Consider the following 17,132-nt stretch of genomic DNA (forward strand, 5'->3'; position numbering starts at 1 on the left):
ATTGAGCTAAATTTCAACAAAATCCACTCCTACAAGCAATCCTCAGACTGTGAGTAAAGAAAAACAAAAGAACAACCTTTTAACTATCTTCACGGCGGCAACCTCCCATTCAAATACTCAGCCAACCTCTCCCTCAATCCAACCCCCTCCTCATCAACAACCTCACAAAACCTCTGCTTATACCCTTCATCATGATTATGACCCAATGGCATCTCATCCCTCACATCATCCTCCAAATCTATCACAATATTATGCAGCAAGCAGCACACAAGTATTATCCTCGGCAGCCGATGCTTATCTGGCCGCCACATCTCCCCCTGCACGATCCTCCACATCTCCTTCATCCTCGCCATAGCCCGTTGAGCCACCATCCTCGTCGCACAGTGTCGCCTGTTGAACTCCATCATCGACTCCGTTACGCCCTCCTTTCCTGAAAACGGAGTTATGAGCCACGGGAGTAACGGGAACGCTCCGTCGCCTATGATGTACTCTCTGATCTCCGATCCTTCTGATATATGCATCTTCTTCCCGTTCAGCCTGGAGTTTTTGCTGCATAGTTGAAAAAAGCCTGAATTGCGTAGAACGAGGTCGTCGTCCATGCTGCCTGGCCAACCCGTGACAATATCACGAAACCTCATGTCAGGGTCAACGATGGCCTGGAGGACCATGCTGTGGTTCTTGGCGTGGTCTAGCCAGACTTTGCTGCCTTGCTCCATTGTCGGTAGGCACATCATTATGTGGGTTGTGTCTATGACGCCGCAACAATTTGGGAGGCCTCGGATCTTTTGAAATTTGGATTTGATCGCTTCAAGCTCTGAATCGGACTTTGGCCATTGGAGATGGTGAAAGGCTCGTTCCTCCATGGACTCGACGAAACGCCAGGTGACCTGAGAGACGGTGGAGTGGTTCATGCCGAAGGAGACACCTACGTTGAGAAGGGACTCGCCGGAGCTTAGCCTTCTTAGGGCAACGGCAACTTGGTCTTCGATGGAGAGAGGCCTGCCATCGGTGAAGGTGAAGGTTGAGGTCTTAGCCAGTAGGTCATCTCGGACTAGGGAGCATATGTAATTGAAGGTCTTTCTTGAGATCTTGAAGACCGACTCAAACCTGTCAAGTCCTTTGGATAGAGATAATGGCCCTGGAGAACCATAAAAAAGAAAGTATCACCTATGAATCAGTTACCTTTGACAGAAACAGGATTTTCGTGGAAGATAACAATGTAACATGAGAACAGAAGCAGAACAAAGATTTCATGGTTATTTTATACCCTTGGAGGTAAATAGTCTTCGAACAAGCTAGATGAAAAACAGTAAGAATCATGACCAACCTTGAAGTAACCAACATCAGAGATCTCTAACATCTGTGAGTTAACCGTGCATAGATTTTCACAGTCCATGAGAAAGAAACATTGGTTATCTCCAGAAACTTTCCGTCTTCACATCAAACTTCATTCTCCTACGAGTCACAACCCTGCCTCCAATACCATTGTTGCAGAGAAGTCGGGTCTTTTGAGGATAAAGATGCGTGTTAAAAGTATAACGAAACTAATTTGACACAAATATATTAGACCTTCATTCTAAATTTCTGTTTAACTTTATGACTCTATTTTTCCAACATGGAACTACACATAGACATCTACTTCCTAACATTTGCATGTGTGAGATTCATTTACAGAATGCAAATGGTTAAGATACGTTATGGATTTATGTTGACATCTTATTGTATTCTCTCAACAGTGATTGCTCTGCTAGTGTTAAGAGAATTGTGTACTTCCCTTGTGTTCTAAACCACCGGCCATGTTTTCGTAGGAACTCAAAATCATGCATGTGTGTGTGCGCGCACACACACACCAACACCAATAACAACAAGAAAGCAATAAATATACTTATCTCCAAGACTAGATAATTATGGAAACAGACAACTGTCCTTGAGGAAAGACAAATAAATAAGAATTCAACATCTATATGCATTCTTGTACTATTTGTTGTATTGTAATAATGCCAAGTAATCCTATTTTCTGTATCCAGCATCTATTACCTTCTGATCTCAGAATTTTCTACATGCTTCAGCACCATTCATAATCAAAGCCTTTCAAATTAGACACCATTCTTTATGCTTGTAACATTCTCAGTCCTAAGAGCCTCTGATTCAATATCTATCCAACACGTCCCGTCCTATTAGAGGTCATGTATCTCTAATTCTTCACACAATAGACTAACGGTTTGTACCTAGTTGTTTTAAAGAACTCCACTTGACAATTTGCAGGGCCTCAATATTTCCATTTTGCCTTCAGAAACATTCATCTGTTAAATTTATATTGAAAACCCCTTACTTCAGTCACCAGTAGAAATTTTTAAGATGTCTCATACATGGCATTTTAATAGAAGAAACAATAGCATATATTTACTTATACTAAGAATTATATAAATAAAACATAAATTTTAATTTTTCTTCATCCATCCCAAACTAGTTAGATTCAGAGACTCCAGAGTTTAGAAAGACATGTACAACTTATTATTTCTTATTCAAAACAAACTTATCACTCAGAATCTGACATGTGAACATGACGGAGTTAAGCAACAACCTCAGAACCCTAAATATCCTCACAAACACCCAGGAATTTTTCTCTGAGCCCAGAACATTATGGTATTTAAATTGACTACTGTTGTCAACATGATGGGAGGATGATATAATCATAGGTATGCAAGTATAATCATGTTATTCACTTTCAAATAGATCATTGTCATTAAACAAAGTCATTACTCAGTCATGATTAAATAGTATATAGATTAACTTCTCTTCTAACAAGTTTAAAATCTGCAATCCAAACAGGTTTTGTGGCATGTACACACTACAAAAAGCAACTTAATATGTTTACATGCAGGAAAGCCTGCAAGGTGACTTTGACATTGGAAATCATCTTAAAACTGACTTACGCAACTCAGTGACTTGGATCAGGCATTTACTTTCTGTATTTGAATTTAAATTAAAAAGGAAGAAATTTTTATGCAATCTAAGAAAGCAGTAGTTGCAAAGACCATGTTCTACTTTCAAACTCTAGTCCAAAAAGGTTCGTATACAATTTCAGTTATACTGCCTACTGCATGTCAAAGAACACATTATTAACTGTATTCAACAAGAGATAGGTGAACAACGCAAACATGTACATATGGAAACAGAGAGATAAAAAGAACTCAGTACCTTTGAGAAAAACAAACTTGCATGTGATTTATTTGGTGAATCAGAAAGAGTTTTTTGCTTTAAATTTATGGCTGCGCTTTAAGTTCTATTGATTGAAAAAGCTGAAGATCTACAAGTAGGATATCCATTGAACTTCTCCACAACAAGAGGTTCAGTAAGCAGATATGCCTAAAAACTAGGGATTAGTTCCCTCATAAGCTTCTGCTGACATCTTCAAAACAATAGTCACTGAAATGGAGCATACCATACAATGAAAGAAATTGATGCATCTTTCATCTAGTCATTTTTACAAAGAACAACTATCTATAGCTAGGCTTATTCCATCTATAAAAAATTCTAGTATTTGGGCTGCATGTTACGCTGAAAGCTTTAAATAAGAAATTTTAAAAAAATGCAGCTCATTACCTAACCTTTTTGATAAAGTTCCAAACTATTTTGCACAGAGGGACTTGCCCAGCTGATGATTCAAACCTTGTCTTCTTTTTCTTCTTAACTTTTATATCATATAATCTAGGGTGATCTTAAAATTTTATGTTGTATCATTGAAGCACATACATCTTGCTATTGCTTCTAGTAAATACACTCTCACTTCCTATGTTGCACAGGTACTGTGATGAATCTGTACTTATCTCGACACGTATCACACACATAGCGGATCCCGACACTAACTTGGAAACTCCTTGAATATATATACATACATTTATAAAGACGTATGCAATCATTTACTACATGTTTTGATTTAAAATACTCATCATATGCTTCTTGGATGTTATCCTACATTTCACATTCACTTCCTGAAACTTGTTGGACATGTGTTGGCATGTGTTGGGTTAGTTTAAGCCTACATCCAGTTTGTAACTGATATTTTAAGGTATTTACTATTTACTTAAAGCCACATATAGTTACTGATCACGCTCTATGAGGAGCCTTGAAGCTCAAATAACCGTTAAAACAGAAAGTATCACACTTTCAAGAATTTTACCTCTGTTCATAAATAGCTTTAATCCTTCCAAACATCAAACACTTCCTCCTGTCATGATGCCATCTATGTATATGATTATTCATCGAATCATTGTCATCTGAGACTCTTTTTCTTAAGACACAACTTGGGGCACTATAGTTATCAGTGCATATACTCTTTCTTTTTATTCTTAACAACATGCTTTTGTCATTTATCTTCGACGTGTCACAAGTTCCTCATTAAATGAGTATGTTTGTGTCATACAAGATATTTTGCTCCTGGTTCTAAAATTAAATATGACAGAACATACAGAGCAATGCTATAGAAGCTAAGCATTCTCAAGTAAGTTTCAAACTCAATGCCTGATCTTAAATATTAATATGTAATAATTGGTTTTGTATAAAGAAAAAAATTATATTTCCATAGTTCAATTTTATTATTTATGATTATAGAGCTACATCATTTATCCTTATCTTGGTTATCTATGACAAAAGATTATAATCTGAGTATAACCAAGTGCAGAAAAATGTTCTTTCTCTAACAAATGCACACGGCAGCAACATGAAATCCCACAGCTATATCCATACAGCAACATGCACACTATTAGACATTATTCTTACACTTTGGATCAAGAACTTATGTACAACTCAGCTATTTTCAGATTTTTCAAATATTCACGTGTATGTCATTCTCCTCCCTCTATAAATGAACTATATATGACGAATTCAAACTCAATAGTCATTAACAATAGCAATATTTCACATATGCTTCTAGTACACCCTTGGTCCCTTTAGCATAGCGGCATATGTTGTCTCCACATACAACTGTCCAGATAATATTTTGGTTCTTACATATCATTTCTTATTTATGTTTACTTCTTGTTTTCTCTTTCTTTATTTTTTTGTTAAAGGTTCTTACATTTTATTTACAATTTTTTTTAATTTTCTCGTATATATTGGCATGAGCAGGCTACATGAGAACACAAAAGACCCTGTGAAAATGACATACAATATGAGGACTAGAAAGCTTAAGGATGATGTTGCACAGACCTCCTTTGGAGGATTACCTATAAGAAAGCACATTGTCACATCAAACTGATAAAGTAACTTCAGAGGTTTAAATCACAAAAACTTCATCAATTTGCATATGGCTTTGGTTACTTTAAAAAAAAAAGGATACACTTGCATATGGAGCTTTTTTTTTTTTTTGAGTTGTGCTGTATAACACCCACAGTTTGATTGGAAAGTCTTAGATACGTAAACTGTAATGAACGATATCCAAACAATTGCAAGCAATGGAACAAACAGTCAACTTAAAGACGACTGAATGTCTCCTTGTAATTGAAAAATGTTTGATAACACTTCCATTGTTAAGTTGTATGTCAATGATATATACCAAGCCAACTTACTCTACCCTCCTAAACATGTACACCGTCTTCACATGTGGGTGGCAAGTCAACATAAATACTTATGTAAACCCGCAGCCTCTAGAAAACTGGTATTCTCTATGTTGCATGGATACTTCAGTATAGGTGATATACATGTATACAATACATATCTATTTAGGGACTCTGATACTTGATGGATACACAATGGATTCTCTTATGACATATCTAAAAAAAATTAAGGTATTTTGGACCTATCAAAGATAAATAAAAGTTGTAGCTGAGAGTAAGTAGTTAAAAACTCGATTTCATTTGAGTTATAGAAACACTAAATTTTCCTCTCCTTATGATTTCTCTCATAAGTACCAATTTATATAAAATGATATTTTTATATTGCTTGAGCTATTGTATTTTCTCAATTATTATAACCTTATAAACTTATGCTGTGCATAAATGATGTTAATTTGCACGTATGATTTTGTCAATGTTATATCAAAATGTATTTGTACCCTGGATTTTAAGGATTCGACGCATCTATGTACCTGTATTATTTTGTATCTGTGTCATATACCTGTACAAATGCAATGTAGGGTGTTCTTGCATACTATGTAACGAGAAAAGAAAAGAGAGAAGCCTATGGAACTTTTATTCTTCAGTATTACAGTTTCATCTGGTGGTAATATACTTAAATATTTTGAATCATTCCATTATAGTCGGTGCAATCCAGCAAAGCCCATTATTACATGCAAGCGTAAACCTTTTGCCCCACCATTACTTGTTTTCAATACTTCATTAGATAAAGCAGTTGAACATACTAATTCAACTTTCACCGAAAAACATTTACTCTCTCTATTTTTTCTCTCTCACTCTTCTATATAAGAAGTTGTTTCTGGGATGATATTTCCTTAAGGATTTGGAGCCCTATTTATAGTTTTTTGAAAAACACTATGCACAATAAAATATTAATATTTTATTATGCATAGTGTTTTTCAAAAAAACTATAAATAGGGCTCCAAATCCTTAAGGAAATCTCATCCCAGAAACAACTTCTTATAGAGAAGAGTGAGAGAGAAAAAATAGAGAGAGTTTCTCCTTGAAAAGAGAAAGAGTTTGTAACTCCAGAGTTTTCTCCTCATAGTAGATTCTTCTATCCTTGCCCGTGGACGTAGGCAATCAAGTGCCGAACCACGTAAATCTATGTGTCTATCATTTTATCTCTACTTTTGCTTTTCTATTGCTGCGACTCTGCTCTATTGGGCCCCGGGTTTGTCCCAACACATACTAATTCAACTTTCACCGAAAAACATTTATATATCTTAATTGATATATTGATTTTATTTTTCCAGCTTAAGTCTAAGTATTTGCATCCTTCTCATATTTGTTGCTGCCTGTTGCTTTTTTGAACTATGGTAATATTCAGTTGACAAATTCTGAATTCATCCTACCTCTTCTTTCAAATTTTCTTTCTATTTTGAGAAAAACCTCTTTAACTGACCTTCACATATGCAAGACAGCCGCTGTTTTAATGCGCTAAATTCAGTTGAATATCTTGCTATCTTTCAGTGGTTAATTCTCCCTGTCATTTTGGATTTAAACTAGAACCCTGCAAACCACAAACTCAAGTCTTAGTGATCTATTATTTTCATTTGTCATCCCTTCTAAAGCTGAAAACTCCATCAGGTTTATATTTTTGTCTGCTAAATTGATCTCCATCATTTTTCTGGCAGACCTATTGATACAATGCAGTATTGATATCACATTATTTCTGTTTATAATTATTGACTTCAGTAACCTCTGTCTGCCCAAAGTTTATTCAAGGATTTTGCATGTAGCACTCTCAAGTCCGCTATTAAACTATATATACATCTCCCAGGAAAAAAAATATGCCAATAATAATGGTTCAATACGGCTGTTTCAAAAATCATATTTGTGGTTCAATCAGAGTTCCATACAATCTTCCAACTACGGCACAGGCACATTTACCCATTTAGGTACTGAAGACTCAAGAGATCCATGGGACAAATGGCAATGGGCCTAAAACTGGTTAAATGGTAGCCCTAACTTACCATCTATGTACAGAGAGAGACAGATTCTCTACATTTAACCGAGACGAACAAATTGGGAACTTTGTTGGTAGACCGGATTCAATAGAACATGAGATTGCTCAATAGAACATAATCTCTTTCTTCTCCCACATTGTATGTGTGACACACAAGATCTTCAAGATTAAGTCATCTAGAATAACCTAAGCAACATGAATCGCAAAGGAAATTAGTGTCCACCGAGTTACAATTCGCGAGAAAGTAATGCGATTATAGGAAATTATCTCCTCAGTACAAATAAGGAAAGCTAGTTCGCCCCGTAAAGCCATAAATCTATCGAAACTAGAGCCACGAAACACAAATTACAGCAATAATTATCTACATTATACGCTAAGAACGGCAGATTCATGCCCTAGAGACCTCCCCTATGTCCCCATGTCATGTTCCAAAATTAACAAAGAGGGTAACCCCTAAATGGCACCTAAATCATCAAACCCATGTCATAATTTTTATCCCCTTTTCCAATCCAATCATAACAACCTAAGTTTCAATCATGTACCAGTACCCCCACTTCATCCAAATGGAGTTAGGTTATCTAAACACATAGCAATGGTCACAGCTCACTCTAAATTAGCAAGCAGATCAAGTACAACATGAGAGACAACCCCGAATCAACATCAAACACAATCTTGCCCAAGACCCAATAGCATTAACCTCGTATTTAACCCAAAAACACAGCGACCCATGAAGCAGAATCCACATCAGATGGCGGAGACACAAGCAACAAGCTCAGCAAAGGAATTAACAAGAGAGAAGCAAAACCTGCAATCCTCTTCGAGAACTCATCCCACCAGTCCCCAGGCGTGGGCCCAGGCGCCATGGCGGCCTCTCTGTCTGCTCTCTTCTCGACCCTCCTCCTCTTCCTCTGACCCCTGATGGGACCCATGATCAAGCACGAATCTTGATGCACGGAGAGGGAGAATGGCGTGGCCTCTGTTGGCGTTCAGAGTTCGTAGCATGCAAGAGAGAGAGAGAGAGAGAGAGAGAGAGAGAGAGAGAGAGGAGTTTAAAAGGACTTGAAGTGGTTAATAATAAGGGGAGAAACAAAGAAGAAAGAAAATAGAGAGAGGGAGAGAGAGAGGAGAGAAGAGTATCCGTATCTTAATGAGGACATGTGGGTTTTATTAGACAAAAAATACAATGCAGCAAATATAGGAACGAGTGGTAATTTTAAGGACTAGGATCCTCTCCTCATGAAAAGTTCCTGATATCTCCTCATGAGGAAATCCTGACCTTTCATTTTGTTCATGACCTTTCATTTTACCACCCATCCTTGTGGGCCCCCCTCCCAACTCTTCCCTCTCCTCATGAGGAGATATTAGGATGAGGAGAGGATCCTAAGTCTAATTTTAACAGGGAGCAAGGTCGTCTTCTTCTTCTTCTTCTTTTACCCCTTCTTTTTTCTTTTTTCCCTTTTCCCCCCTTCAATATTTTTTTTTCTTAATTTGGACTTTGGGTCTTAGTGTCGTTTTATGAGAGAGTAGCAAACAAAAGTAGTTATGTCCATTCAAGTCCTCGCCTCTTGGCCAGTGTATTGTTGGCGCGGTAGATATTCAGGTTTTTACGGTCCGTATCTTCGACATATTTAGCTATTTATTTACATCATCATCGTGATTTTCTTTGCTTAATAGAGAGAAATATCAATTACGAAAAGACCTAAAAGGATTTGAAGTGACCAATGTAACAAATATGAAAACAAATGGCAAAATTAATAGCAAGGACTTTCCCTTCTTTTCTTTTTTTTTTCTTTTTTTTTTTTTTTTTTTTTCTTTTTAGTTTTAGTATTTGCGTTACATGTTGAAAGAAAGAAAGGGATGTGGCTTAAAAGTAGGTGTAGGTGTTAAAGCCTAGGGAAGCACCACCAAAAGGCTCAGCATTCTAAGTTTCAAATCATAGGAGAGGATTATCTAATTCAATTGTTGCTTCTCTAGAGGAATTGATGATATATCATATTAAGTCAATTTCATCAAAGTCCCCACTTGGTCCTTCTGCCTCCTCTCTATAAAGAAAATATATTATCATCCTCATAAATTCTAGGCCTACTATATGTGGATAAAAGTGTTGGGTTCGAGGAAACACCAAGTCGCCGAGAGAGAAGGCCACACACAATCAAAATAACGGTACAAACACAAACAAACGAATTTTACGTGATTCGGCAAGTTGCCTATGTCCACGGGGCAAGGAGGGGGGGGGGGGTTACTATTAGAGAGAAAGAGAATACAACTAGGGTTTACAATCTCACAAAATCTCACAAATAAACCCTCAAACAAAGCTCTCATATCTCTAACCAATTTTCCCTCAAAGGATGCACAAACCCCCTCTTAATGGCTGCTCAAATTCGTCTCATCAAACCCTAGAATCGTGTGTTTCTATTTATAACAAAATCAATCCTAAATAATGTAGGAATCTGAAAACGAATTTGCCACACCCGGGTGTGGCACGCACCACACCCCTGAAAACAGGGCAGATTCTGCCACACCTGGGTGTGGCAAACACCACACCCCTGACAATAGGGGCAGATTATGCCACACCTGGGTGTGGCAGACACCACACCCCTGTCGAATCTTCATGTTTGCCAACACTTTGAACAATTTGACGCCGTCTTCTACAATTCTCCACCTCAGCGAAGTGTTCCTAAAACTGAGCCGACACCAATACCAACCAAATATCCTACTTGTTACGTTCAGTACGAAGTGGAATCAATCCACGACAACGAACTCAATCCATAACAAGTTAGGAACCCAAATGAGAATGCGAACAATCTCCACCATGTCGGTATCAACTCATCAAACCGGCTGCATCAAAATGACTGCCTACGTATCCTCTTGCCCAAGGAATTAAGCCTCGCGTAGTTCATCCAAATGGCCGCAAACGACCTCAATCAACTAGAAGAATTCTCAATCCTTCACCAACCTTTCGATCATCAACACTAACTAATCTGCAGCTGATCACGCCCCTGTTGGCCTCAAAGTGAAAAGACAAACTCTTTTCCAAACTTGCATCTCTCCCCACCAACTCTGTCTTAGAGCTTAACCCTGTTAGACCCTAATGCCACTAAGAAAGAACCCTAGAGGAGGGTGAATAGGGTTTATGCTAATCTAATCCGATTTAATACCAATTAAAACTAATTAACAAATATTATAGCAAATTAGATATGCAACAAGATATATATGCAAGGATATACAAATAAGGGTAAGTAAACAAATACAAATAATATAGTGGATAAATTAGACAATGAGAGAATGGCGATAGAGATAAACAAAATATAAGTGCACAAGCCAAACTCAAACACATTAGAAATGATCACGGAGTTTGGACCTTCCGTCTTACGTCTCCGCTCCCCACTCCCGGGGAGAAATCCACTATCACACCAGGTTTTTGATGCTCACCCGAAAACGTTTACACCATACAATATCGGTTTTTAACGCTCACCGATCAACGTTCACAAACACTCACAATACAACTACACAATACCACCTCAAGTGTTGGCCTCTCACGTGTCTCCCTCAAGTACGTGCTCGGAATTACTACCTCTCATTAGGCTTTATTACTACTGACGCCACTCCTCTTAGGATCGACCATGTCTCTCACCTCTACACTCCTCTTAGTGTACATGTGCAATATAAAGTGAACCTCACAATATAGCTCAACAACAAATGAATGTTCTCTATACAAGGTGAGAACTCAATTAAGCTCAACTCTATATTACAATCTCATAACCTCAAATATACTATGTATGAGAATACTAAAAGCTCAATGTGGGTGTGTGTAACAAAGAGATAAAACAAATATAAACTCAATTGAAATCTAGCTTATGAAAATTAAGATTAAACATATAAACTGCTAGAATTGAGTTTAAGAAGAACTTCTCTATATAACAAGAGTAGGAGAGATAAAGTTGAAGCCCAAAACACAATTGATGATCTCCTCAAGCTCTTGTGAAAATTTATTCACAAACCAAACTTTTAAACACACTTTAAAACCTTAAACAAACTTGTAAAAACTCTTTAAAACTTTTCTCTTGTGTATATTAGATCTGAGGTATGAGGGGTACATATAGGAAACCCCAAAGCCAAGAAGAAACCAAGAAAACCCACCAAGAAGATAAAAAACAGAAGTTAGAAAAACTAGCCGTTAGGCCATCAATCGACTGATACTGTTATCGGTCGACTGATGAGCTGACCGTTAGAGTCAGCCCAACACCTCATCGGTCGACTGATGATCTCATCAGTCGAATGATAGCTTATTAGTCGTAAAAATAGAAACTTTTATAATTCCAGGCGAGTTCATCAGTCGACTAATAAACTCCATCAGTCGACTGATAACAAGTTATCAGCCTGATTAAAACAGTAAATCTGATTTTTGAAGTGCTTTTAAAAATAGCAAATAAATTTTAAAAAATGTAAAACTTTAGAAAGTGATTGTAAACATGATAATAAATATGTTACAAAAAAGTATTTTTGGAATTGCACTTCTCAATAGTGAAAACTCATTATTTTTCAAAATAGTCCAAAACATGAAAATGAATGATACTTGTTTTTGACATTTTAGTTAACTATGTTTTGAAACTTTATAAAATGATTATATAGAGTTAATAAAAGATGTATATAATGATTATTAAGTCCATAAATTAATAACTCAATATTTTCACAAAAATGCATGTTATGCAAACATTCAAAACAATAAACATGATTTCATTGAACTAAATAAACTTGATATTGATGAAATCATATACAAGCATATAAACATGAAATAAATATGTATTTTCCAATTATATTCATTTGTTTTATATTTAAAATTAAAAACTATAAAACTAAAACTAACCCCGTTTCAGCGAATGGAGGGGTTTTTTTGAAAAAAAACCTCCGACAACTGACTTCGAAATGGTGTCGTACTTGGGGATTGAAAGCGGGGGCTTTTTTGCAAAATGTCACCGAAAGCAACGGGGTTAAATCCCTCTCGTGACCACTCTCGTTATCCCCAAAATCAAATCCCCATCACCGACTTCCCCCAAATCCATCCCCGTCACCCCGACCGCGACCAGGCCACGGCACTGACAACGTTGTAGCTGAGGTCTGAGAGGACAGCACATACATCGGAGAGGAGGCCCGGGTGATCGGTGTAGGTGAGCTCGATGGAGGTGTGATCCTTGGAGGGCACAACGCCGACCCCATCACCGCCAGCCGCGACATCCCAATCACTGACAATATCCCCCGCTTTCGACAACCACATCACCGCCGGCCGCGAGATATATAAACAAAAATGTGTATGTGTGCATGTGATTAAGCTTGAAGTATCTACACACAAGTATAAACCTAAAACTAAATTACCCAAGCTTGATTGATCTTCAATATGGTTATCTTGGATGTGGATGAAGCTTAATCTTGAATATGGCTTGATGTACAATGGCTTCATACCGATATTCTGCCAACCTCTATTTGATGTGATTGTTATGGCGCAATTCCATCCAACCTCCGACACATTATTTACCTAGAATAAATAAGAAAACACAAACATTAGACAAACAATATTAGTTGTAAATTGTTTATAAAGTGATACTACCAGACCAACTATCCAATGGAGTTTTACCTCCAATTACAGCAGAAAACAACCTGTAAATAAGATGGCTCGAATATGTTAAAGCCTCAACCCAGAACCTCTTTTGCAAACTTCTGCTTGATAACAAACATCGTTCCTTCTCTAGTAAGGCACGGTTCTTCAAATTTGCCACCCCATCTAGTTACCCCAAGATTTTCCTTTCATCGAAGTGTCTCAAAATGCCCCGAGCACAGCACAAATACAGAAACAATTCCTTCTTGTACTTCCTACCAAAATAAGAATGACATACTTTGCCTTTATGTCTGTCTTAGTCTCTATACACTTCTTCCACCAGTTGAAGACTACTATAACTTTACTCAAACAGGACTTGGTTGCAACCCAAACATACCTAGAATAGTCATCAACAAAGAAAACCAGATATCTATTGCCTCTCAATGAGGCCTCTTTGGAAGGCCCCTAAACGCCCACATGAACTCCATCTTGAAGGCCCTTAGCTCGGTGAATAGAGGTGTCAAACTTTACCTTGGTCTTCTTGCTCACATCAAAATGTTCACTGGACTTCAAACTGTAGGTCAATGCACCTTTCTCCAAATCAATACTGGAATGGCCCGGCCTCAAATGCCCCAGTCTAGTCGAATTAATAGAAGTCGCCAGCTCTTCACCTATCACCATACTTCCAGTCAAGTAGTACAAGTTACTCCTCCTGACATTCTTCATCACAATACGAGAGCATCTCACAATCTCGAGAACCACGTCCTCAATACGAACTTTCAGACCTTCTCCAGCTAAAGCTCCAATCGAGATCAGGTTCTTCCTCAATGAAGGAACATATCTCACACCATGTAACTCACTAACTATCTCATCATACATCTTGATGCAAATTTTACTTATCCCAAAGAATTAGCATGCACGATCATCACCCATGTACACCACACCACTATTCAACTTCTCAAAACTGGAAAACCATTCCCTTTTAGGGCATATATGATAGGTTGCACCACTATCCAACATCCACTCGAATACTTCTGAATAGCAAACTATAGAACTGATAGAAAGCAAAAAAAATAGATGAGTCAGAAATATTATCATTCGATTCGATGATGTTTGCTTCTGATGATGGTTATTTTTATTTTCCCTTTTGCTTGTTCTTTATCCATTCGCTGAGCTTTAAACAATCTTTCTTCCAATGACCAGTCTCTTTACACCAAACACACTGATATTTGTTAACTGTAGGATGTCCTACTCTAGACCGTGACTTCCAATTCTTTCGGTTTGGACTTTTTTCCTCTTGCGGACAATGTCTCTGCTATTGTGTCATTTGAAGACTCCTTATCTTTCTTCCTTAGCTGATAATTCACAAGAGCAGTGGTAACCTCACTATATGAAAGGGACACATTCCCATTGTTTAGGGTAAAAACGAAGGTCTTATATTCCTCATATGATAAGGAACTCAACAACAACAATGCATTGTCCTCATCCTCGATCATAACATCCACATTCGCCAAATCTGCAAGAAGCTTCGTATAGTTGTTCATGTGATCACCAATTAAGATTCCCTTCTTCAACTAAAAACGATAAAGTCTCCTCTTCAAATGCAAGTGATTTTTAACACTCTTTGTCAAATACTTACTTTCTAGAATCCCCCAAATCTTCTTTGCCAAAGTCTTATTGATCACATCATACTTTAGATCTTACATTAGACAAGACCTAATCACACCACACGCCGTTTGATTTATCTTTTACCAAATCTTTTCTTCAATATCATCCGGTTTGCTATCCAATTCCAAAGTATCCTCCAAATTTTGCATGTTCAGCGTATCCAAAACCTCACATCTCCACAATCTAAAATTGTTCGTACCATTAAACTTCTTCACATCTATCTTCATAGAGTAGATATTCAAACTTTGAATGGTCTTCACGTCAGAAAAACCACTCTCAACACCTTCTTTTCCAGCCATCTTTCTCAAAACACCAACAAACCAATGCGGAACAAACTGAAAGATAGATCTAAACTGCGAGAAAGGTAGATTTTTACCTTCAACTGAAATCCTAATAAGAGCTTCCAAAAGATCTCACCCCCACACGATGGAAGACAAGATCCACAATAGTAAAAATCTCACTTTTATCTCTAATTGAAACCCTAGACGAGCTTCCAAAGTGATCTACTCCTCCACCTAATCTCAAGCGTAGCCTGCGCTCTGATACCACCTGTTGGGGTCCGGGAAATACCAAGTCGCCGAGAGAGAATGCCACACACAATTAAAATAACAGCACAAACATAAACAAACGAATTTTACGTGGTTCGGCAAGTTGCCTACGTCCACGATACAAGGATTGAGAGTTTTTACTATTAGAGAGAAAGAGAATATAACTAAGGTTTACAATCTCACAAAATCTCACAAATAAACCCTCAAACAAAGCTCTCAAATCTCTCACTAATTCTCCCTCAAAGGATGCACAAAACCCTCTCAATGGCTGCTCAAATTCGTCTCATCAAACCCTAGAAACGTGTGTTTCTATTTATAATAAACTCAATCCTAAACAATGTAGGAATATGAAAACGAGTCTGTCACACCCGGGTGTGGTACGCACCACACCCCTAAAAACATGGTAGATTATGTCACATCTGGGTATGGCAGATACCACACCCCTGACAATAGGGGTAGATTCTATCACACCTGGTTGTGGCAGACACTACACCCCTGACAATAGGGGCAGATTCTATCACACCTGGGTGTGGCAGACACCACACCCTGCCGAATCTTCATGTTTGCCAACACTTTGGCAGACACCACACCCTGCCGAATCTTCATGTTTGCCAACACTTTGAACAATTTGACGTCGTTTTCTACAAAAAGATGGAGGGTAAATTTAGAATTCTCGCGTAAGACGTAAAGATGTCTTACAACGAGCATAAGGCATTGTCATAACGTTTAAATAGTGAACAAGTGTTAAGGCATGAGAAGTGAGAGAAGTGAATATCTTGATACAAATTTCTTTTTAGAACATTTCCCCCATATTTTTTCAATCATAAAATGATCATTTAGCACCCTGATAAAATAAAATAATTGCTAGCTCATAGTATATCTTAAGGTTAAGTTGCATAGTATATCTTAAGGTTAAGTAGATGAAATTCTTTTTTGTAGTTAAAAGAGCAAGATCCAAATAGTCGAGTCGGCAGTTCTAACATAGATGTGGAGAGAAACAGTCAGATTTAGGTTACAAGTGTAAGTTAGATGTGAGAGAAAAGTGTGAAGTAACAAAAATGCCCTTGTATTGTACAAACACATATAGGCTGTGTTATTCAATTTGGTTGCATTTAATTAGACCCGAAAGTTTAACTTAGTCTAATCCTCAGATTTTAATATGATGAAGTTATATATCTAAATTCTTTATTTGTTTTTAAAAAATTGCATTTGATAAGTGGTAGATCCAGAATTTTTTGAAAAGTGGTGTTACACATATAATTAATAATCTAAAAAAATTACAATCAACCCCGAAAATTTTTCATATTTTAAGAAAAATACATAATAATGTTATTAGTAACACTATAAATACATAATCACATTGTAGTAATTTGAACATGTATATATGGTATACAAGGAACCTCCTGGAGTAGAATGATCAGAAGAGTGCATAAGATAAACAATGGAAATAGTAAAAAAACAAAAGCAAAGACAAATTAAGAACATCAAAGTTTACTTTGTTCGATATTGTGAACAATGTTCACATGCGAGGAGGAGAAGAGATATTTCACCGTGACAAAATCAAAGTACAAAGATAAGAATAGGTCTTACAATTAATGACGATGCCCATCATCTTAATTAAGTTATCCCCTCACCTAATAAACCAAGAGGAAAAAAAAACACTTTTTAATCTTCAACTCGTAAAACTTGGATATATCTCAAATGGGTATCACAAGTTA

The 17,132-nt window shown here is 37.2% G+C and overlaps 1 protein-coding gene across 1 annotated transcript; it reads right to left on the minus strand.

Moving 5' to 3' along the window:
* LOC109829902 (protein ALP1-like) lies at positions 7–8,765 on the minus strand. Its single transcript, XM_020396991.1, has 2 exons — positions 8,411–8,765; positions 7–1,138 (listed from the first exon to the last, which is right to left on the minus strand). Exons 1-2 carry the CDS (start codon positions 8,532–8,534, stop codon positions 90–92), a joined length of 1,173 nt encoding a protein of 390 aa, XP_020252580.1. The 5' UTR covers positions 8,535–8,765; the 3' UTR covers positions 7–89.

This window comes from Asparagus officinalis, chromosome 2 (genome assembly GCF_001876935.1).
Source record: "Asparagus officinalis chromosome 2, Aspof.V1, whole genome shotgun sequence".
Lineage (NCBI taxonomy): Eukaryota > Viridiplantae > Streptophyta > Magnoliopsida > Asparagales > Asparagaceae > Asparagus > Asparagus officinalis.

Bases quoted from the DNA above. Each gene is read 5' to 3' on its own strand.
- LOC109829902 (XM_020396991.1), bottom strand. From the start codon at position 8,534: ATGGGTCCCATCAGGGGTCAGAGGAAGAGGAGGAGGGTCGAGAAGAGA. The intron at 1,139-8,410 runs GTTTTGCTTCTC...ATGGTTCTCCAG, and splicing joins GTTCTCGAAGAGGATTGCAG to GGCCATTATCTCTATCCAAA.